We start from the raw sequence: 25,139 nt of genomic DNA, 5'->3' as shown, positions 1-25,139 counted from the left end.
CACAACGTCTGCTGGTAGGTTGTTCCATTGGTTGATCGCTTTGACCGTCAAGAAGTTCCTCCTTATCTCCATGTTGAATCTCTCCTTTGTCAGCTTCCAGCCGTTGTTCCTCGTCCGGCCCTCTGGTGCCCTGGAGAATAAAGTGATCCCCTCCTCTCTGTGACATCCCCTCGTATACTTGTAGACTGCTATCATGTCCGCTCTGGCCCTCCTTTTCTCTAGGCTATCCATACCTAGTTCCTGCAATCTCTCTTTGTAAGTCTTGGTTTCCAATCCCTTAATCATCTTGGTTGCTCTTTTTTGCACCTTCTCCAGAGTTTCAATGTCTCTTTTGAAGTGTGGTGACCAGAACTGAATACAGTACTCCAGGTGTGGTCGTAGTTGAGTGGTATTAAGACTTCCCTGGTCTTGGAGTGTATTCCCCTGTTGATGCAGCTTAGGATTGTGTTGGCTTTTTAGCTGCTGCTGCACATTGTTGGCTCATGTTTAGTTGATTGTTTGGTGAGATCCATGTTTGCTAAGGCTGGACTAGACAGTTTTTATTTAAAGAACTCTTTACAATGTTGGATTTTAAATCTACAGAAAGAAGCACAGAGTGTATTCATTTAGCCCATTTAGTTGCCCAACCATGATTAATATAAGAGTTTTGACATGTATGCCTGCTGCTAATTTGTCCTCTGGCTTCTCATTGATGATTCCTCCTTCCCCTACAATATTTCTAGCCCACAGCCTGCAAATAATTGGGTTGGTATATGTAGGTTTGTGCTCTTGTTTGGTGAATATTTTCCATTCCTTGGTGTATGTAACCTTTCCTACTTGAGAAACATCTGTGGCCTTTCAGAAGCTAAAAGGGCAATGCACTCTTTCAAGATTTATAGAATGGAGGGATCTTAAAATCCAAACAACAGCATTGCTTTAATGGGATAATCTGTTTTCTGAGCTGCAAATCCGTTCTTTCAACACCCTTCTACCCTTTGCATCTGTCTAAATTCAGCCTGACCAAATGTACAAACCATTATACCTCTCTGGAAATAGCAAAATGTAAAAGTTTGCAACAAGATGGATGCAGTCATGGTCACCACCAGAGGTGAGTTTTAGCAGGTTCTGAACAGTTCTGGAGAACCAGTAGTGGAAATTTTGAGCTGTTCTGAGAACTGGTAAATACTACCTCTGACTGGCCCCACTCCCATCTATTCTCTGCCGCCCAGGTCCCAGGTGATCTGGAGGAAATGGATTCACCTGGTGCACCAGTTGCGGCCCTATTTGGACAGGGAGTCTTTGCTCATGGTCACTCATGCCCTTATCACCTCGAGGTTCGACTACTGCAATGCTCTCTACATGGGACTACCTTTGAAGAGTGTTTGGAAACTTCAAATCATCCAAAATGCAGGCGCGCGAGCAGTTTTGGGCCTTCAAAAATATGCCCACATCTCGCCACCACTCCGTGGACAGCGTTGACTGCCAATTGGTTTCCGGACACAATTCAAAGTGTTGGTTATGACCTATAAAGCCATAGGTTCGTCATCACGGTCCTTAGAGGATCCTGAAGAAAAAGCTTTAGCTTGTTTACAGAATCCAGCTGTGTGTGTGTGTGTGTGTGTGCCTACAGCCATCTCCAGAGGTCGGGGAGGGGGCTGTGAGGAGAGAGGCCCTACTCATACTTATACAGCCGCACACAAAAGGAGAGGAATATTCATCAAACTTTCTTTGGAGGACCAGATTTTTCTTCTACCAGCAAATCCCCCAAGCATATTCAGCACTGTTCGTGAGTGCCTTCCGACCCCTGTCCTATTGTCTCTCCTATACCCCATATATCTTCTCTTCTATCCCTATATCTTTCTTCTATTCTCTCTTGGTTTATTTTATCCTATATTCTCTCTTCTATTCTTTCTCTAATTCTATTTCCTCAAAGGTGTCCTCCATTATCTTCATTGTGTATTATTGTGTATTGGATCAAATAAAAAATAAAATAAAATGAATTTAACTGAATTGAAACATGCCTGGGATAAACATATATCCATCCTAAGATAAAATACAGAAAATAGTATAAGGGCAGACTAGATGGACCAGGAGGTCTTTTTCTGCCGTCAGACTTCTATGTTTCTATTTTTCTAAATAGAAACCTTGGCAAAATACGTTGAGGATTTTTTGTCTTCTATAGATGACCTCAGCTGGAGCTCTTAGGAAAAATGGAGGCCTTTGGTGTTGTATACAAACTTGCTTTCATTTTAAGGTGTCGTAAGACATGTTGTTGACCCGGGAAAGTGTTGTTTGAAAGAGTGGGTTGCATTCCTATAAGGGTTGTTTGTGGGTGGGTCCAGCTGCATTCCCAGGGGGGACAATATGGGGAGGGGGGGAGGCAATATGACAAAATAAGGCTGCAGGATTGAAATGCAACTAGGTTGTAAAACTGGTGGGATGACCCTGTGCAACAACAGCCTGTGGATGCCACTGGAGGAGCAAGGCCATAAGAGTATCTGCCCTTAACTCTGGAGCTCCTTGTGTGATTTGGGCTAGCCCCATTTTTTTTCTCAACCTAGCTGAGATGTCCATGTGCTGCCTCTATGTTGGTCGAGGCAGGCAGGATTCTCTTGAGTACCATGTGTTGGGGGTCAAGGGAAAAGGAGGGTCTTGCCTTCTCTTTCTGCTCAAGATCCCCATGGACAATTGGTGGGCCACTGTGTGACACAGAATGCTGGACTCGATGGGCTTTGGCCTGATTCAGCATGGCTCTTCTTATATTCTTATCAAGACTGCTTTTATTGTCATTTTATTCCTACTCAAGGGTTTGATCGGAAGCAATTTAACAAAAAATGACAGCCACTATGTATATGGCAGTGATGAAACCCATCAAACTGAAGAATACCAGTTTATTATTTTATTTTATTTTATTTTATTTTATTTTATTTTATTTTATTTTATTTTATTTTACTTTATTTATTTTATTTTATTTTATTTTATTATTATTTTATTTTATTATATTTTATTTTACTTTACTTTACTTTATTATTTTATTTTATTATATTTTACTTTATTTATTTTATTTTATTTTATTTTATTTTATTATTTTATTTTATTTTACTTTACTTTACTATTTATTTTATTATTTTATTTTATTTTATTTTATTATTTTATTTTATTATTTTATTTTATTTTATTTTATTTTATTTTATTTTATTTATTTTATTTTATTTTATTTTATTTTATTTATTTTATTTTATTTTATTTTATTTTATTTCATTTCATTTCATTTCATTTCATTATTTTATTTTATTTTATTTTATTCTGAGCCTCAGTAGTACAGTGGTTAGAGTGCAGTACTGCAAGCTGCTTCTGCTGATCACCGGCTGCCAGCAGTTTGGCAGATTGAATCTCAGCAGGCTCAAGATTGACTCAGCCTTCCATCCTTCCAAGGTCAGTAAAATGAGGACCCAGGTTGTTGGGGGCAATAGGCTGATTCTGTAAACCCCTTAGAGAAGGCTGTAAAGAACTGTGAAGCAGTATATAAGTCTATATGCTATTGCTATTTCATTTCATTTCATTTTATCCAACTTACATGCCGCCCAATTCCCGAAGGACTGTGGGCGGCGAGTCTAGCTTTTTTTACTGCTTCTGTTTCTTTCTCCCATTCTATTCTTGCCTTCGATATTTTGCCCCTGGGAGATTTACTTCTCAAGGGTCACATTTAATCTTAAAGGGGGTTATTTCTCTATGGGTGGTTTTTGACATCGTGCCTGTCGCATCAATTACCAGAAGGATGGAAATACTTTCTTTCTTATGAGATAGATCTAGATTTCAAGGGAAACAGGATGCAGCTGTTTGTTGACTCTTTGGGGGCAGAGGACCAATTCTCTTGAAATTCATCTTTGTGAAACTTGACATTTTCTAGACTTTCTAGAATTAAAGCAGGCAAAGGTCTTGTGTCTTGCAAATGTTTGGATCAGAATCTGACCCTAGAATCAGTGATGGGCTCTTATGGGTATGGTCAGATACGCAGAACCGGTAGAAAAAATTTGAATTTTTTTCCCCCCTTCTGGACTCAGAGTACATTTTTCCTAACCCAGAAAATGAGGTTGAATGTGTATAATTTTAGAAGAGGTGTGTGAGCATGTATGTGTATACATACACATACAGTTTATATAGTAGATAATGTATATTTTTATGTGCCTATGTATAATACGTACGTACACATGTGGCATAGATATATAGAATTAAATAGTATATTTTGGATGTTCAGTAATAGTAAATAGATAGTGAAATTGGAGAGGCCAGGCACCCTAACTCTAACCCTTGACATGACTGACATCAAGTTGGCCACCTTTAAGCCAGTCACATGACGATTTTTAAAAAAAAAATTTTTTCAAATTTTATGCTACAAACAACAATAAAACTTGACAAAGTGTCAAAACAATAATTACACAATTATATAATAAATTGCTTTTGATTCCCAGGTCATTGGATTCATAAGAAATTATACAGTTCCATAAGTCCTTATGAAGAATTCCTTTCATCAGAAATAAAGATTCATATATTTCTGCAAACATACAAAATATACCATATACAGTGATACCTCGTCTTACGAACCCCTCGTCATATGAACTTTTCAAGATATGAACCCGGGGTTTAAGATTTTTTTGCCTCTTCTTCCGAACTATTTTCACTTTACGAACCCAAGCCACCGCCGCTGGAATGCCCTGCCTCCGACTTCCATTGCCAGGCGAAGGCTCCCCTAGCTGGGAAACCCCACCTCCGGACCTTCCATTGCCAGCGAAGCGCCCATTTACATGCTGGTGGGATTCCCCTGAGGCTCTCCTCCATGGGAAACCTCACCTCTGGACTTCCCTGTTTTTGCGATGCTGCAGGGGAATCCCAGCATCGCAAAAACGGGCACTTCGCTGGCAACAGAAGTCTGGAGGTGGGGTATCCCAGCAAGGGAAGCCTCAGCGAAATCGCAGCATCATAAATGTTTGGAGATGTGGCAGCGAGCAGAAAAAATGCTCGAGTGCAGGCGTGGCGGCTGGCGGCCACCTCTCTGAGCTGCTGATTGTGCTGGCAAAGGTGCTCCGTTTTGTCCCATGGGGGAGCTGCCAGAAGGAAGAAATCTGGGACTAAATGGGCCCCCATTGCCTTTGCCTTTGCCGGCAGCCACAGGGCTGGGTTCCTGCGTGACGGTGGCGGCAATCCATCCCACCCGGGAGCTGCCAACGAGAAGAAATCCTTTCCTTCCTGCAGGATTCCTCCCCGCTGGTAGCTCCCGGGCGGGATGGATCGGCACCACCCATGGGTGGGCAGCAGGCAGGACAGGGTGAAGAGCTGTTCCACCTGCAGAAATGAAGATGTGTGTTCAGCTCCAGCGGATCAGTGTCTGTCACTTCCTGGATTACTGGTCTTGGCTCGGCTCTCCTCTTTTTCCCTGCTGCTGCTGCATCTGGGCTCCTTGCTTTTTTCCTCTTTCCTCCTTCCTGGCCTCAGACGAGCTTCCCTCTCTCCTGCCTGGCTCCCTTCCAGCCTCACGTGGCCATATCCCACCTGAGGTGCAAGCAGAAGGTGTGGCTAGAAGCGGCACTGGCAGCATTTATGCTTCTGGCAGCCCCCGTTCACCTAGCTACCCAGCCTGAGGCGGGGGGGGCAACCCAGGAAGGAGAGTGCGGGAAACGCAAAGCAAATTGTCACCCCAGTGAGCGACACTTACAACTGACAAGATTGTAAGTTGAGGACTTAACAGTTCACTTGAAAGATGATGATTGTGCAAGCCACTCCCACCTGGTCACACGGCCGGCAAGCCACCCCTACCCAGTCACATGACCATTAAGCCACACCCACAAAATAAGCCACACCCACAGTGCAGCAGCAAAAATTATGGCTGCCCATTACTGTCACCACTGCTGCGCAGGAACCCAGCCCCGTGGCTGCCGGCAAAGGCAAAGGCCCCCCGTTTTGTCCCAGATTTCTTCCTTCTGGCGGCTCCCCCCATGGGACCAAACATGGGTGCCTTGACTTATGACTGCAACAATTTATGGCCTTAATTCTGAGGCTCAATTGCTCTTGCTGGACATTTTCAATGTCCTTTGCTTATCCCTTTACCCCTGGGCATGATGATCAGCACAGCGGGACTTGAGAAGGCCAATCCTTCTTGCACCATAAAGAGAGAAAAAGAACAGACTAAGAGAAAAGTTTAAATAAACTAAACCACACATTCTCAATCTGCGTGGCAGGAAAGAATTACCTTTTCTATAAATATCTTTAAACAAAGAGCAGAAGGAGGAATATTGTCCTGGCCAAATTTTCCTCTAATGTCTCACTGATGTAGCCCAGCTGAAGTCAAGGATGTTGAATGTCACTCTTGCATAAATATTATAGAAACATAGAAGACTAACGGCAGAAAAAGACCTCCTTGTCCATCTAGTCTGCCCTTATACTATTTTCTGTATTTTATCTTAGGATGGATATATGTTTATCCCAGGCATGTTTAAATTCAGTTATTGTGGATTTATCTACCACGTCTGCTGGAAGTTTGTTCCAAGGATCTACTACTCTTTCAGTAAAATAATATTTTTTCATGTTTGGGATTTTTTTTCCTCCCCAAGCAATACAGCATTATAGCTGTCTCTACTAATTATTATTATTATTATTATTATTATTATTATTATTATTATTATTATTATTATTATATATGTATGCCACCCCTGTTGGGAGAATCGGAGCAGCTCACAACAATAAAACACAGTACAAATCTAATGATTAAAACAGTTTAAAACTCTTAATATAAAAACAATCATAAATCCCAGACAAACCATGCATAAAACGGAACGGCCCAGGGGAATCAATTTCGGCGGAGGTGGGTTTTAAGGAGTTTGCGAAAAGCAAGGAGGGTGGGGACAGTCCTGATCTCCGGGGGCAGTTGATTCCAGAGGGTCGGGGCTGCCACAGAGAAGGCTCTTCCCCTGGGTCCTGCCAGACGACATTGTTTTGTCGATGGGACCCGGAGGAGGCCAACTCTGTGGAACCTAATCGGTCGCTGGGATTCATGCGGCAGAAGGCGGTCCCGGAGATATTCTGGTCCAATGCTGTGTTATTAACAGAGGGATTCTATAGAAATTCTACATCAGAGGTCTTCAAACTTGGCAACTTTAAGACTTGTGGACTTTAGTTTATTTTAAAAAGAATGTATAAGAAGGAGGAGTAGGCATGACAGCCTATCTAGATTTGTAAGAGGATAATTATATTAATTGAATAAGATCAAAAGGAAATCAATGTTGAATCCAATTAGTGGAGAATTGTTTATTCAGATGACAAAATTAGAGGCCAAGGTTTAGAGGTTTGATGTATACCAAAAGTAACTAATTTGGAATCAGTAATTTTTGGGGGTGATTACACTTGTTATACTAATATGATACTGTTTTTATTGTAACACGAATTGAAGGTACTTTGAAATGTATTGACAAAGTTTGTATGGAGGAATTTAAAAAAAAAAAATTACCCCCCCCCCAAAAAAAATACTTGTGGACTTCAACTCCCAGAATTCTCCAGCCAGCAGAGAGTGATTGATAGATAAATAAATCAATTAATAGGTGTATTATTATTATTATTATTATTATTATTATTATTATTATTATTATTATTATATTCGGTACAATATATAGGTTTATTACTTCCATAGGATATAAACTAAGTATAAGGTAAATATATAAAAGTAATCCTCTACTTATGACCGTAATGGAGTTTTCCCATTATGGCTATAAGTCATGACTGTTGAAAAGCAGGTCATCTATGTGACCAACTTGATATTATTACCTTTTTATGGCAGTCATTAAATGACTACCATGGGCCCATGGTCATAAATGGGCCATTGATTGAATGAAATATCATTTAGATCCGGCCGTGGGTGCATTACGTATGTGCTATTCGGGTTTTTAATTAAGTATTTTTAATCGTTTTAAAATATTGCTTTTTCTTGCTGGAAGCTGCCCAGAGTCCTTTGGGAGATGGGCGGCATAAAAGTAAAACAAAAAAACAAACCCATTGTTCTCTATGAGTCGCTTTTACTAAAAACTAGAAGTAAATCACAATTTTTGGCAAAAACATTGTAAAATGCGTTTACGTGAGAGCAGGATGCTGCAAACAGCCATAAATTATCAATGGTTGCTGACTGTCCAACATGCAGTCACATAACCACGTGGGGGCACAGTTGGAACTTTAGAACCAGGTAGTAAGTCCCTCTTCATGTTTGCGTGTGGGAGAAAGTCCTTCATAACTTTGAACTAGAATATCTCCGAGACCGCCTTCTGCCGCACGAATCCCAGCAACCAGTTAGGTCCCACAGAGTTGGCCTTCTCCGGGTCCCGTCGACTAAACAATGTCATCTGGTGGGACCCAGGGGAAGAGCCTTCTCTGTGGTGGCCCCGACCCTCTGGAACCAGCTCCCCCCAGAGATCAGAATTGACCCCACCCTCCTTGCCTTTCGTAAGCTCCTTAAAACTCACCTCTGTCGTCAGGCATGGGGGAATTGAGATATTCCTTTCCCCCCCAGGCCTATATAATTTATGCATGGTATGTTTGTGTGTATGTTTGGCCTTTAATAAAGGTTTTTAGTTATTTTAAATATTAGATTTGTCATATGCTGTTTTATTATTGTTGTTAGCTGCCCCAAGTCTACGGAGAGGGATGGCATACAAATCTAATGAATGAATGAATGAATGAATGAATGAATGAATGAATGAATGAATGAATGAATGATTAAACAAACAAACAAACAAACAAACAAACAAAGCTGTCAGGGTTCTAAGTAACACCCCCAATGAAAGAAAACTCCGAAGCTTAAGTGTCCTCAAAGTTCAATTTTATTAGAGATGTCATATTGGCACATCTAGGGAAACCCAAATTTGAAAGCTTCCAGTTTTCCACAAGTTCAAGTCCCTGCCCCAGCACCAGTGAAGGGCTGCAAACATTTTTACAACCACACTGCGGGCGTGCCTTATTTTGTAGATTTAGCTTGCCGGCCATTTGACCAGGTGGGAGTGGCTTGATGATCATGTGACTGGGGGTGGCTTAAACGTCATGTGATTGGCTTAAAGGTGGCCAACTTGACGTCACTCACGTCAGGGGTTAGGGTTAGAGTGCTTGGCGTCTCCTCGCCATAAAGTGATACAATTTCCCTTACTATTACTGAACATGCAAAATATACTGTTTAATTCTATGTACATATGCCATATGTGTACATACATATTACACACAGGCACACAAAAATATACATTATCTACTGTATAAAGTGTATGTACATACATGCACGCACAGCTCTTCTAAAATTATAAACATTCAACCTCATTTACTGCGATAGGAAAAACATACCCAGAGCCCAGAACAGAAAAAAAGAAAAAAAAAATCAAAATTTTTCTAATGATTCTGCATACCTGACCATACACGTAGGAGGCAACCCATCACTGCCTCTAAGGTACTGTAAAAGAACATGGCAAGATTTATTTTTCACAGTAGTGAATTAAAGATTTTGTTATCATGCATTTGAAAAAGAAGTCAGCACATCCATGGTGTGCTGATTTGTTTAAAAATCTTTTAAAATGGTTGAGATAAGCTAAGGAGAATACAATGGTACCTTTGTACCTTTGCACTCAGCTGTTTGAAACGCATCAAATTTGATATTCAACGTGTTTTGATGTGAAAATTTTGTTCCGGTACTCATCATTTGTTTGGTACTCGACTCACAAGCTACAACTTGTTGGTGTCGGCTTCCTTGTGATTCACCACATTATTCCTTATGAGAAAAAATTGTTTGGTACTCATCACTTATGCTACTCACTGAGCCTCCTGGAATCAATTAACAAAGAGTACCAAGATTTAACACTCGGTTGGACACATGTTGGACAATATAACTTACGTACTCTCAGAAGCAGGCCCTCCAAATGGGTAAAATTTTCCAAGGGATGCTTCTCTTGATATACACCGGCCTCTCTGTCTTGCTTGATTCATGGGGTGTTGGGGGTTTTTTTACATTAAAATAAATACACGGGAACCTAGGAGGCTGTAAAATGAAGTGCTAAACTAAACTAGACAAATATACCAAAATCAATTCACAAAGCAGCGCATACCCATTTGGGTAGTCTTGGAAAGCAACTATACATTTCGTAATTCTGTTGATAATATTCCTGAGCTACCCTGGGTGGCTTGTTTATAAGATTTCCAGATGATGTATGTGAAATCAGGGGTGGGCTTCAAAAATTTTAGCAAGTGTTCTCTGCCTGCTTGCTGGGTGGGCCTGGCATAGTCGGCGTCCTGCACCACAACAGGTGTGTGTGTGTGTATACATGTTTTCCCTTCTTGGGCTCTGGAGGCTTTTCTTGAGCCTCCTGCAGGGTGAAAATGCAGTGCCATCTTTTTTATTGGAAATTTTGTCTTTATTTTGCGCTCCTCGCATGCTCAGTAGCAAAATCTCATGAGGAGATGCTTGAGCATGGGCGATTTTGGTAAGAATGTATGTATGTATGTATGTATGTATGTATGTATGTATGTATGCATGCATGCATGCATGCATGCATTTACTTACTTACTTACTTACTTACTTACTTACTTACTTACTTACTTACTTACTTACTTAATTACTTACTTACTGTTGTGGTTAGCTCTGGCCCAGCTCCTGCCCCAAGGACTGTGAATGTGGGGGAGACATCCACATGCTGCAGGCCTGTTTTGCCCCCGGTGGAATCTGCTGATGAAGGCTCCTCTGACCAAGAAGACATGAGTGACAGGGAGGAGGAGAGTGTGGCAGACAGCTCAGAAGGAGATCAATTATCTAGCTCCTCCTTGGATTCAGGACAAGAGTTAATGATACAGCCACCCATGCGATGAGCGATGCATAGGCAGCAACAACTGAGAGATTATTATCAAAGAAAATGAGGCCACCTGTGGTTGGGGGGGCTGTGGTGATTAGTGAGGCTGCTATAAATAGCAGCCTGTGGGTTTGGCCATTGTGGAGGATTATCTCATCGTTGCGTTTTGTGACTGCTTTACTGACTTTGACCTTTGTGTGCTGATTTTTCCCCGCTTTGAAACTAAACCAAAGCAAAGTGTTTTTCACTTTGTGAAAGAAGGACTGTGAATTGCCTCACAGCTGCAAGATAAGTATCACAGAACTGATAAGGGACTTGTACAAATTACCAGTTTGTTTGGAGACGAGTGCTCTTTGCTATACCAAAAGAGGGCTTAGGTTAAGTGAATTTTCATTATAAAGAACATTGTTTTGAATTTTCAAACGTGTGTGTGTCTGAAATTTGTACCTGTGAATTTTTGGGAGGAGTCTACCAGAGAGCCCAACAGAACAGTATGTATGTATGTATGTATGTATTGCTACTACACACGCGCAATAGGAAAAAAATTGTGCATGCACAAGCGTCCCCTCATGAGATTTTGGCACTTTTTAACTTCTTGCTCATGTGCAAAGGCGAAATCACGCCAGAGGATGCACATGCACATGAACATTTTGAGCACATGTGCGCCCGAACCGTCAGGATGCGCACGCAGTGTACCAGTAGACAGATAAGAGGAACCCGCCCCTGTTCTGCTCGCATGCAAAGCTCCATTGGTGTGAGTGGAGGACACACTCATGCTGCTCCCATAAATGGAGTGGTGGGCATGTGCCTGCACCTGCCACTCACATGCGCTCCCCTTCGCGCAGGGCTCAGCCAGCAAGCTGGAAATGTTGGAGAATCACCGCTGTAGATAGCATAATTAGAATAAATGGTACAAAATGTTTCAGGACGCATGCTTTCTGTCATCATCTGCAACAGTGGTTCTCAACGTGGGCGTCAGGACCCCTTTGGGGGTCGAATGACCATTTCACAGGGTTCGCCTAAGACCAGGGGAAGAGACAAATTTCCCATGGTGTTAGGAAGGAAAGCTTTTATTCTGGCACCTTGAAACGTATTTTTACAATCCGACCAATCAGGCGTTTACAGTGGGCGTGTCCCACTGACCTCCCTGCCAATCAGCTTAAAGCTCTGTTGGGAGAATTGGTGCTAGACTTATGGTTGGGGGTCACCACAACATAAGGAACTGTATTTAGGGGGGTCGTGGCATTAGAAAGGTTGAGAACCACTGATTTACAACGATAAAAAGTGTCCGTCTTTTGCATCTCTGGGCTTAGGTGTGTGGCATCGGGGAATCTTGTTATTTGTTTGTTTGTTTGCTTGTTTGTTTGTTTGTTTGTTTGTTTGTTTACTTACTTACTTACTTACTTACTTACTTACTTACTTACTTACTTACTTACTTACTTACTTACTTACTTACTTATTGGATTTGTATGCCGCCCCTCTCCGCAGACTCGGGGCGGCTAACAACAATGGTAAAAACAACATATAACAATCCAATTTAATAAAACAACTAAAAACCCTAGTTATAAAAACCAAACATACACACAAACATACCATGCATAACTTGTAATGGCCTAGGGGAAGAAATATCTTAACTCCCCCATGCCTGGCGACAAAGGTGGGTCTTGAGTAGTTTGCGAAAGACAAGGAGGGTGGGGGCCGTTCTAATCTCTGGAGGGAGTTGATTCCAGAGGGCCGGGGCCACCACAGAGAAGGCTCTTCCCCTGGGGCCCACCAAACAACATTGTTTGGTCGACGGGACCCGGAGAAGGCCAACTCTGTAGGACCTTATCGGCCGCTGGGATTCGTGCAGTAGCAGGCAGTTCCGGAGGTACTCTGGTCCAATGCCATGCAGGGCTTTAAAGGTCATTACCAACACTTTGAATTGTGACCGGAAACCGATCAGCAGCCAGTGCAGGCCGCGGAGTGTTGCAGAAACGTGGGCAAATGTTGTTTTTAAAGCCTGAAATACTAACTCATCCTTCCCTTTTTCCTTACCTTCCTCTCAAGGGAACACAGCAGGTTCCTTGATGTCCACAAAATGGAAGGGAGACAACTTTGGCGGGGCACAGTCACACCTTCAGGAGAAGACCTGTCTGGAGGCAACATCATAGGACTGTGCTGAATAGAGGATTCGTCATTCCCCATTGGAAAAATGCCAGAGCTGATCCCCCGCTACCCAACAATGGAAAACTCCAGCGCTGCTAGACATCTCGGCTCCTGCTTCAGGGGAGTCAACGTCAGCGAGGAATACAAAGAACAGCTCGCCTCTCCTTGGTTCGCCACAACATTTGGCCTGATCGGCCTCTTCTCCAACCTTTTCGCATTGTGCGCTCTGGTCAATTCCTCCAGGAAGATGCAGAGCCCTTCCGGTTCCTCCTTCTTAGTCTTCCTCTGTGGCTTGGTGGTGACGGACTTCATGGGCCTCCTGCTCACTTTCTCCATCGTGATCCCCTACCACTTCCTCCGCTTCGACTGGACGGATGTAGATCCCGGATGCCACCTCTGCAACTTCCTGGGCTTCATCATGGTCTTTTTTGGGCAGTGCCCTCTCTTGTTAGGCGCCACCATGGCCGGAGAGCGTTTTGTGGGGATCAACCGACCCTTTTCCCGGTCTGCTGGTATTTCCAAACGCAGGGCCTGGACCTTGGTGGGCATAGTGTGGGCCCTGGGCTTCTTTTTTGGCCTCTTACCCTTCTTTGGCCTAGGGCACTATAGCCTGCAGTACCCCAACTCCTGGTGTTTTCTCACTTTGGTCCATGATGCCCGGAATGTGGTTTTCTGCTTCCTGTTTGCCCTGTTGGGCCTCCTGGCTGTGGGCCTTTCCTTCCTCTTCAATACAGTCAGCGTGGTGACCCTTTGCCGAGTCTACCATGACTCTGAGTCCGTGCAACGCCGGAGGGACAGAGAGGTGGAGATGATGGTCCAGCTTTTGATGATCATGGTTATCGCAAGTGTCTGTTGGCTTCCCTTGTTGGTGAGTCCTCAAGTGTAGTCCTCAGCTTACAACCATTTGAGCTGTGGTAGCGCAGTGGTTATTATTTTATTATTATTGTTTTGTGTTTTGTTTTGTTTTGTTTATTTTATTATTTTGTTTTGGACTTATATGCCGCCCTACTCCCAAAGCACTCTGGGCGGCATACAACCAAATACACATAAAATGCAGTGATGGACTACCAAATTTTTTACTGTCACACTGTGGCCGTGGCTTATTTTGTGGTTGTGGCTTGATGGTCATGTGACCAGGTAGGAGTGGCTTGTCAGTCATGTGGCCAAGTGGGAGTGGCTTGACAATCATGTGATGGGGTGGGTTAAAGGTCATGTGACTGGATGGGAACGGCTTACTGACCAAGATAAGTTTTCAGATAGGTGCTTGGACTCTTTTTCAGTTGATTAAGTCACATTATTTGAATAGCTATAAAAAGGACAAATGATAGACAAATGCCAGAAACTTTACCGTAAAAAAGAAGTAATATTGGAGGCTGGCTCTTTCTGTCAGAATGTCCAAACTTCCTAGTTATTTTGATTAAAGCAACTATAATTCCTTAACTAGGAAGGACTAATTAATTAAAGGACTATTTTTAAAATAACTTTTAAAAATAGTTTATTTTGTAAAATATTTTTTTAAACAAAGACTTTCTAAACAAGCTTTGCAAAGATTTCAGATCTTAAATACCTGTTTCCTTTTGCCAACATCTGGTAAACAGATTGATTTCAACTCCCTTCGTCCCCTTAATGCACATAATCCCAGTTCTGGATGCCGATGGGCTTGTAGCCTAAAATCTCTCAGTGATGTTGAGTAGGAGACAGCTTTATTTATTTCCAGAGACATTGGAAGGGAAACTGACCCTGACTAAACACCCATAATGTCAATGCAATACTTGCCAAACTTTTATTAAATCTTCTCCAAAAAAGGCCAAGTGGAGGACAGAATCAGACTGTGATTTATCAGGAGCAGGGCGTGGAATTTGGGAGTTATCTCCTGTTAATAGAGAGAGTTGGAGCACAATGGTTTTCAAGTAGAGTGGTACCTCTACTTAAGAACTCAATTCGTTCCATGGCCAGGTTCTTAAGTAGAAAAGTTTGTAAGTAGAAACAATTTTTCCCATTGGAATCAATATAAAAGCAAATAATGCGCGCAAACCCATTAGGAAAGAAATAAAAGCTCGGATTTTGGGTGGGAGGAGGAGGAGGAAGAAGAGGAGGAGGACAGTCACTGCTGAAGGAAGAAGGTGAGGTGAGGGGAATCAAAAAAAATCAAAAACTTTAAGGCTTAAAAAAAAAAAGAGGGACTCTGAGACGGCGACGAGGAGCACGCGCCTCCCATACACCCGGCGCGAGGCTGCCTCCCGTACACTGCGCCAGAGAGAGAAACCTGGGGGGGGAATGGCAAGAAACTGGCCGGGCCTTCGTGCTGCTCTCAAATTTCCCGGGAAAATTTTCCAGGCTTGGGTTCTTAAATAGAAAATGGTTCTGAATAAGAGGCAAAAAAATCTTGAACACCCAGTTCTTATCTAGAAAAGTTCTTAAGGTAGAGGTACCACTGTATACATATTTATAAATAAGAATGTGAACAAGCAGTGACCACACTAGTCAGTCTTATAGAAAGGTAGTCCTGCTGCTCCCGCCCTCCCAATATGCTACACGCACAGTTTTGCATCTCTAGTGCGCGTCTGAGCCAGATTTTGCTTCTTTGCATGCATAGGAAGCAAAATCTTGTAAAGGGAGACGCACGAGAGAGAGAAATTTTGGGGATGTGCAGAAGCAAAATATCTCCAAAATCTCTCTCGCACGCATGTACCATCGTGAGATTATGCTTCCTGCGTATGTGCAGAAGTAAAATCTTGCTCAGACACATACGCGCACATGCTGGAGATGCGAAGCTGCGGGCCCAATTTTCGCTACCAGTGCTACCCCTCTCCTAGTTTGGGAAATTAAGGCAGAATATCATATTTCCAGGAGTGAGAAATGGAGAAACATGCTCTTGGAAAGCAGCCCCCGCCTTCTTAATAGTCCTCAACAGATGTCAGAGATAAAAAGATAGATAGCTCCATTCATAACCAAATGCCCTCACCCAAGATTCAACAAAGTTGGGATTAGCCCTCAGCCCCAATAGGAATTGCCCAATGCCCCTTCACTGCATCACCCACAGAAACTTAAACCAAACTTAGCTCAGACAAACTGCTAGCATTTGTACATGGCCCCATGGGAGTCTGACAACAGCCAATAGAATACGTGTTCTTGCACAGGAACAGGACGTGCAAGTGCAAAGACCAAGAGAAGGTATAAATAACCCCCCCACACACAAACACACACACACTCAACTCCATGTGGTCGGCTGCACCAGAAAACCATATGCTTGCTGGTTCTGTTTCATCATTCATCCATCTTTCCAATCAGCTTTCATGTTTCTAGTGTCTATGTCCAGGATTGGATTATTATTATTATTATTATTATTATTATTATTATTATTATTAATATTAATATTATTAATTAGATTTGTATGCCGCCCCTCTCCGTAGACTTTCCTAATGGTAAAATAATATTAGCATTAACATTTTAGATTTAGGTTTATAGAGAGTCAGCCTATTGCCCCCAACAACCTGGGTCCTCATTTTACCGACCTTGGAAGGATGGAAGGTTGAGTCAACCTTGAGCCTACTGAGATTCGATCTGCCAAACTCAGGGCAGCTGGTGATCAGCAGAAATAGCTCGCAATACTGCACTCTTACCACCAAGGCTCTAAAAGCAGTTTGACCGTGGAATTGGAGCTCTGAGAGTTTGCCAACTTTGATTCACTGAATATCTTTAATAGAGGCTGGAAGCAGCTGTTGTGTCAGAAACTATGACAATGCCAAGATAGCAACACGCAATTACAGTGTATAAATGTCACAATTATATATTATTTTAGCCATCCCGAACCTTCAAAGAGGGGCAGCATACAAATCCAATAAAGTTGTGATAAGTCACAAGATGACAGTGTGAAGCCCCAAAACGTATCAGGAAAGACTTCATGAACTCAATCTGTATAGTCTGGAGGACAGAAGGAAAAGGGGGGAAATGATCGAAACATTTAAATATCTCAAAGGGTTAAATAAGGTTCAGGAGGGAAGTGTTTTTAATAGGAAAGTGAACACAAGAACAAGGGGACACAATCTGAAGTTAGTTGGGGGAAAGATCAAAAGCAACATGAGAAAATATTATTTTACTGAAAGGGTAGTAGATCCTTGGAACAAACTTCCAGCAGACGTGGTTGGTAAATCCACAGTAACTGAATTTAAACATGCCTGGGATAAACAGGGGAAGAGCCTTCTCTGTGGCGGCCCCGGCCCTCTGGAACCAACTCCCCCCAGAGATTAGAATTGCCCCCACCCTCCTTGCCTTTCGTAAGCTACTTAACCCTGCTGTTCTGTTCGGGTCCTATGTGACCCGAAACCAAGTTTGAGTCCCCGGTAAAACATTTTCCCTGCATATCTGAAACTTGAAATTTCATGACTTTTCATCATTTCAGGGGTTCTCTTTATGAGAATTTTTTTGGGGGTGTGGGGGGCTTAGTTTTTGCTGGGCAAAAAAACTTCCTAATGTTATGTTCGGGTCACCCTGACCCGGAACAAAAACTCTTCATTTGAAGTGCTTATGTTTGGTCAATTTGAAAACTTTTTTCACTTGGAAAGTAGTCTGAACATTTCTGCACACAATGATATGAAAATTGAAATGAAAAAAGTAAATCTTATTGGTTTATTTTGCTGATATAATGCACGCCCCCCCCATTTTTGTGATTTATTTTCAATTTATGGATAGTTTTGCTTGCAAAATCAATTCTATTTTACTAAAGTTGGTGTGGGATTGGTAGCTTGAACATTTCTGAATATAAGAAAAATATAAAGGAACTGAAAAAAATGATTCTTATTGGTTTTTAACATCAGAAATAAGGCCTCCCCCCCCCCCTCGGCTGCTTGCAACCATTTTCACTTTTTATTTTTTTATGTTCCAAATCCGAAATATTCTTTAAAATCTTAGGCATTCATTTACTCAATTTAACAATGCTGATCATCAAAAAATATTTTTGGGGTGGTGGCTAATTGTTTTCTGGGCAAAAAAAAATCATCACTTCGAGTCTGTTTCTCTTCGTACGTGACCGGACCAAAAAGAATTTTTTTAGGTACTTGAATTTGATCTTTTTGAAAACTTTTTCAACTGGAAACCTAGTTTGAACATTTATGAACATAATGATATGAAAATTGAACTTGAAAAATTGAGACTTATATTTTTATTTTGATCAAAAAGCCCCTCCCTCCATCCTTTCTGAATTTCGTGTCAATTTCTATTTTTTAGGGCTACAAATCCCTAAGGAATTTCCCCCCAAAAGGTTTGATATACTAAATTGAACATTTCTGAATATAAGAAAAATATAAATGAACTGGAAAAAATGGTTCTTATTGGTTTATTTTTGCCACAAAAGGGCCACCACCCCTCGGCCTTGCTGTGTGCCATTATTGTCACTTTTTATACATATTTGGCTAGAAATATTTGGAATATCCCTTTGAAACAATCCTGAACATAAGAAAAATAGAAATGAACTGAAAAAAATGATTCTTATTGATTTATTTTTGAATATAAAACCATATTGTCTTGTACTCGAGTATAAGCCTACTCTAGTATAAGCCTATTTGAGTATAAGCATGGGGGCCCATTTATGTGCAAAATAAACCAATATGCATCAATTTTTCCAATTCAATTTTCATATCATTATGTTCAGAAATGTTCAAGCTACAAATCCCACACCAACTTTGGTAAAATAGAATGTATTTTGCTAGCAAAACTATCCATAAAGTGAAGACTATTTCAAAAAAACGGGGGGGGGGCATGCATTTCATCAACAAAATAAACCAATATGCATCAATTTTTCCAGTTCAATTTTCATATCATTATGTTCAGAAATGTTGAAGCTACCAATCCCACACCAACTTTAGTAAAATAGAATGGATTTTGCAAGCAAAACTATCCATAAATTGAAAAAATTCACAAAAACGGGGGGGCATGCAATATATCCGCAAAATAAACCAATAAGATTTACTTTTTTCATTTCAATTTTCATATCATTGTGTGCAGAAATGTTCAGACTACTTTCCAAGTGAAAAAAAGTTTTCAAATTGACCAAACATAAGCACTTCAAATGAAGAGTTTTCGGTCCGGGTCAGGGTGACCCGAACATAACATTAGGAAGTTTTTTCGAACAGAACAGAACCCACCTCTGCCGCCAGGCATGGGGGAATTAAGATCTCTTCTCCCCCTAGGCCGTTACAATGATATGCATGGTATGTTTGTATGTGTATTTGGTTTTGTATATTAAGGGGTTTTAATTTGCTTTTAGTATTGGATTATTATTGTATACTGTCTATGATTGCTGTTAGCCGCACCGAGTTTTCGGAGATGGGCGGCATATAAATCCAATAAAACTAAACTAACTAATCTAAACATATATCCATCCTAAGATAAAAATATAGGAAATAGTATAAGGGCAGACTAAATGGACCATGAGGTCTTTTTCTGCCGTCAGTCTTCTATGTTTCTATGTTTCTAAGTTTGACACCCCTGTAAACAGATGTTTCTTTGGGCAAAGTTAAGTTGGTGTTGAAGTATTGCTCTTTATAAAATGTATAAGGGCAGACTAGATGGATCATGAGGTCTTTTTCTGCTGTCAGTCTTCTATGTTTCTAACTTGATCTCTTGTTATCCCACCCTTCTCTTCTCCAGATCCTCATTCTCCAGAATTCTCTTCAAGATCCCCCTTCTGACCTGCCTGCCAATCAGATCCCCAGGGAAACCGAGAAGATGCTACTCATCTACCTCCGGGTAGCCACTTGGAACCAGATTCTCGACCCCTGGGTCTACATCCTCTTCCGCCGAGCAGTGCTGAAACGCATCTACCCTAGCTTCAAGGCCAGGCCTTCTATTGTATCTCTGTACCCGGTGCTCAACCCATCCCTACGGAGGAAATTTACTCAGGAATCTGTGTTCCAGTAGCAAGGTCTTGTGTTGAGGGAGGTCATAGGATTCTCTCTTTAACAGGGCAAGAGAGCTCTGGAGTGCTATGCTTTACCAGTAGTCCTCAACTTATGACCAACAATTAGGTCTGAAATTTCCATTGCTCTGCAAGAAAGTTGTTAAGTGAGTTTGTCACTGTTATTAAGCGAATCGCCATAAATCGTTCAATTAGCAACACGATTGTTAAGTGAATCTGGCTTCCCCATTGAATTTGCTTGTCAGAAAGTCGTAAAAGAGGTCCTGTGATCCCAGGACATTAAAACTGACATAAATACATTATTATTATTACTTATTAGATTTGTATGCCTCCCTTCTCCGAAGACTCGGGGCGGCTCACAAGACACAAAAACAACACAACAACAAATCTAATTAATTAAAAATTACTACTAAAATCCCATATATAATAAAATCAGTCAACTAATTCATTCATGGCAAGTTTGCCAAGTAACTGAACTTTGATCATGTGACCACGAGGATGCTTCAGTCGTTGTATAAATGTCAAAAATGATCCTAAGTCACCTTTTTTTCAGTGCCACTTTAACTTTGGACTAAATAAATGGTTGTAAGTCGAGGACTGCCTGATCTATACCTATGCTGCTTGATAGTTTGTATTGGGGTAAATGCCCTGGGAATGTACTACAACTTATCTTTAAGCTACAGTATAAGTGGTTAGAGTGCAGTACTGCAGGCAACTTCTGCTGCCTGCCGGCTGCCTGAAATTTGGCAGTTCGAATCTCACCAGGCTAACCAGGTTGACTCAGCCTTCCATCCTTCCACGGTCGGTAAAATGAGGACCCAGATTGTTGAGGTCAGTAGGCTGACTCTGTAAACCGCTTAGAGAGGGCTACAAAGCCCTGTCAAGTCTAAATGCTATTGCTATTTCTTTCTCAAAGAACTGCTTTATGGACTACATCATATCGGCATTTTCAAAATGCAAAACCAGCTCTGGTTATTTCAGCATATTTCAGTGTTTCACGCTTTCAGTATAGTTAAAACATAGACAGCCCCCTCCCTTCTTGTCACAGGTCACACTCAGTGATGGGCTCCTTCCGGTACGGCTAATTGCGTGCAGCTCTGCGGCTCTGGCGCGCAAATGCGGGATCGAGCGCAATTTTGCTTCCTGCACCTGTGCAGGAAGGAAAACTCGCATGGGCACATGCTTTTTTTAAAAAAAGTTTTAAAATATTTTATTTACAAATATACACTGAATACATAAAAACATATAGTTACGATTGACAATGAAAAACATGGTGAATTACATAGGCAGTAATCGTGCACTTTAGCAATAAGCCAAACCAAATATACAAAACAGTCAATAAACATACAGACCAACAAAAGGAAAGAAAGAAAGAAGACGAATGAAAGGAAGAAAGGAGTGGGCAGGTGTACGGTAGAACTGTGTTAAGATTGTGAACTAATTAAATTTTCAGCAGTTCATTTCCTTATATCTAATATTTAGAATTATAGATAAGTAAAAGAAAGCATTGAATAAATCAAGGTAAGGAGGCTTTTAAAAAAGTCGTTCCACTTTTAAGATATATATCGATATCTCTTGCATCTATTGAAAAAGAGAGAAAGTTTTATACCAGATTTGTATCTGAGTATATACAGTTCTTGTCGTTTGTTAAGCGAGTTGTTCTTGTTTTTAGCCAACAGTAGAAAGGGTCCCAACAGTTGTTAAATGAGGACTCAATATTATTCCTAACAGTCATAGTTAACTTAGTCATTTCTGCACAATATTTAATTTTCCCTATTATTAGGTCATCTTGTGGTATATCTTCATTTTCCCACCATTGTGCGAATATTAATCTGGCTGCTGTGATTATAGGAATAATTAAATGGACTTGGTTTTTGGGAAGGTTTTGTCTTAGAATGCCTAAAAGAAAACACTCCGGGGTTTTATCAATTTTCAAATTTAATATTTCCTCTATCCAGATTCCAATTTTTTCCCAATAGGACTGTGATTTTTTTACATTGCCACCATAGATGGAAGTAAGTACCTTGTTCTTGATGGCACTTCCAGCAGATAGGTGATAATTTATTATTTAGTTTAGCTAATTTTAATGAGTTTTTTTGCTTCCGCGCATGTTGCCATGTAACTGAATTTAGATCATGTGACCATGAGGATGCTTCATCTAACATGGGGATGCACACATGCGTCTATCGCCATGTGAGATTTTGCTTCCAACACAGGTGCAGGAGGCAAACTTGCGTTTGATCCCACATTCACGCACCAGAGCTGCGGAGCTGTGCGTAATTAGCCGTATCGGCAAGAGCCCACCACGAGTCTAATGTGATGTTCTGGTATCCCCTTGGTAACCTCTTCTAGTCTCTGGCCAGCACTTGTTAGGATGACCTTGGTTCCCACAAGATAGTTCGGTGTTGGTGTCTGGTCTGACATTTCAGAGCTCCTTCCTCTTCTTCACTCGCAAACTGAGAAATGGAAAAAATGGCTGCGACAGGCCCAATCAGTTTCGAAGTTGAGAGCTGCTCCATTGGACGTGGCCTGTCGACTCCCAAGGTTCTGCCATGGTACAACCCATAGCCCCAAAATGTTTGCCCAGGTTCGCCTGGTGCACCAGTTGCGGCCCTATCTGGACCGGGAGTCACTGCTCACAGTCACTCATGCCCTCATTACCTCGAGGCTCAACTACTGTAATGCTCTCTACATGGGGCTACCTTTGAAAAGCGTTCGGAAACTTCAGATCGTGCAGAATGCAGCTGTGAGAGCAATCATGGGCTTCCCCAAATACGCCCATGTCACACCAACACTCTGCAGTCTGCATTGGTTGCCGATCAGTTTCCGGTCACAATTCAAAGTGTTGGTTATGACCTATAAAGCCCTTCATGGCACCGGACCAGATTATCTCCGGGACCGCCTTCTGCCACACGAATCCCAACGACCAGTTAGGTCCAACAGAGTGGGCCTTCTCCGAGTCCCGTCAACTAAACAATGTCATGGGCAAGAGCCTTCTCTGTAGCGGCCCCGGCCCTCTGGAACCAACTCCCCCCAGAGATTAGAATTGCTCCACCCTCATCGCCTTTCATAAGCTCCTTAAAACCCACCTCTGCCGTCAGGCATGGGGGAACTGAGATATTCTTTCCCCCTAGGCCTCTACAATTTATGCATGGTATGTTTGTTTGTATATATGTTTGGTTCATAAATAAGGGTTTTTTAGTTGTTTTAGTATTGGATTGTTACATGCTGTTTTTATCACTGTTGTTAGCCGCCCCGAGTCCACCGAGAGGGGCGGCATACAAATCCAATAAATAAATAAATGTAGCTTCACATTGGAATCTTTCCAAGAGTAGGAAGGACAGTTCCTCAGAATGGAAGAAAGGCTGGAAGATACAAGTAGGCCTCAAATCGTGACTGGTAGCTTAGCAACCATTCGAAATTCCAGCCCCACCCGCAAAAAACTGCTTATAATCCAGTTCCAAAGTTCTACTGTTGCCCCCATCCTGTGCAGTCACTTGACAGCATTTGGGACATAACTGGGCCACCCGAATGGCAGTTTACGGTACCCCTAAGTCACATAGCTGTGATTTCTGATGGTTTTGCCAGATTTCTGGCAAAACTCAACCCATAGCAAACCGTGGATTCACTTAAAAAAAACACCATGGGATAAAAGTTCTAAAATTACATCTGGTTACCTAGTTATCCACTTTATGTCCATCATGATTTACAACTGTAAGGGTAGTCCTACGACCACAATTGACCCCAAAATTTATGTTGCTGAGGGAGAAATTTGTGAAGGGACCTTTGCCCCATTTTACAACTTCTCTGGCCATATTTGTTAAGTGAATCACTACAAATTGTGAAGAATGCAGCCGCGCAAGCAGTCACGGGCCTGCCCAAACATGCACATATCTCTCCAACACTCAGTGGACTGCATTGGCTGACAATTGGTTTCGGGATGCAATTCAAAGTGTTGGTTATGACCTATAAAGCCCTACATGGCATGGGACCAGAGTACCTGTGGGACCGCCTTCTGCTGCATGAATCCCAGCGACCATTCAGGTCCCACAGAGTTGGCTTTCTCTATGTCCCATCAACTAGACAATTTTGTTTGGTGGGGCCTAGGGAAGAGCCTTCTCTGTGGGGGCCCCGGCCCTCTGGAATCAGCTCCCCTGAAGATTTGTACTGCCCTCACCCTCCCTGCCTTCCTTAAGATTCATTTATGCCACCAGGCTTGGGATCACTAGATTCTTGCCCCCTGGCCGATGAATGTGTTGAGAGAAAGTTGATTGAATGGGAATGACTGGTTTTTTTAATGGTTTCTGGGTTTTTTAGATTTTAAACTTAATTAATTGGATTTAGATGTTATATGTTGTTTTACTATGGACTGCTCAAAAAAATCAAGGCAACACTTAAACAACAGAATATAACTCCAAGTGTTCAATAAGAATACAGTGATCCCTCTATTATCGCGAGGGTTCCGTTCCAAGACCCCTCGCGATAATCGATTTTTCGCGATGTAGGGTTGAGGAAGTAAAAACACCATCTGCGCATGCGCTCCCTTTTTTCCTATGGCCGCGCATGCGTAGATGGTGGAGTTTGCGTTCCCCGCCGCCCACGCAAAGGGGAAACCCCGATTCGGCTCCTCGCTGCTTCTGCGCTACCGAGCAGATCAGCTGCTGGGCAGCCGAAGGAACCTTCCCTGGGTCTTCCCGGCCGCCCACACAAAGGGGAAACCCTGGCTCCTCGCTGATGCCCGCCGCTCTCCTGCCCGCCAGCAAGAGGGGGAGAGATAGAGAAAGAGAGAGAAGGAAAGAAAGAGATGAGAGAGGGAGGAAGAGAGTGTGAGAGAGGAAGAAGCAAGATAGAGAAAGAGAGAGAAAGAAAGATGAGAAAGGAAGGAAGAGAGTGACGTCATCGGGTGGGAAAAATCGCGATATAGCGTTTCGCGAAGATCGAGATCGCGAAAATCGAGGGATCACTGTATTTCATTCATGCAGGTCTAGGATGTATTATTTGAGTGTTCCCTTTATTAAAGGGAACACTTAAACAATAGAACAATAGAACCAGGGCTTATAAAACTTTCGCCAGACCCATCCTAGAATATAGCTCATCTGTTTGGAACCCATACCCCATTTCTGACATTAATACCCTCGAAAATGTCCAGAGATACTTCACCAGAAGAGCTCTTCACTCCTCTACCCATAACAGAACACCCTATGAAACTAGACTTACAATTCTGGGTCTAGAAA

The 25,139-nt window shown here is 42.0% G+C and overlaps 1 protein-coding gene across 1 annotated transcript in view; it reads left to right on the top strand.

The window, feature by feature from the left end:
* TBXA2R (thromboxane A2 receptor) overlaps window positions 1–21,278 on the top strand; it is a 60,739-nt gene extending 39,461 nt beyond the window's left edge. The window contains exons 2-3 of the mRNA XM_070747249.1: window positions 12,891–13,857; window positions 19,638–21,278. Coding sequence (XP_070603350.1) covers window positions 13,036–13,857; window positions 19,638–19,907 — 1,092 coding nt within the window. The 5' untranslated portion in view covers window positions 12,891–13,035 and the 3' untranslated portion in view covers window positions 19,908–21,278. The remainder of the gene's footprint in view (window positions 1–12,890; window positions 13,858–19,637) is intronic.
* Window positions 21,279–25,139: the final 3,861 nt, after the last annotated feature.

The sequence above is a fragment of the Erythrolamprus reginae genome, chromosome 1 (assembly GCF_031021105.1).
Source record: "Erythrolamprus reginae isolate rEryReg1 chromosome 1, rEryReg1.hap1, whole genome shotgun sequence".
Taxonomy (NCBI): Eukaryota; Metazoa; Chordata; class Lepidosauria; order Squamata; family Dipsadidae; genus Erythrolamprus; species Erythrolamprus reginae.
The sequence above is the reverse complement of the archived record's forward strand: the minus strand, read 5'-3'. Positions and strand labels throughout refer to the sequence as shown.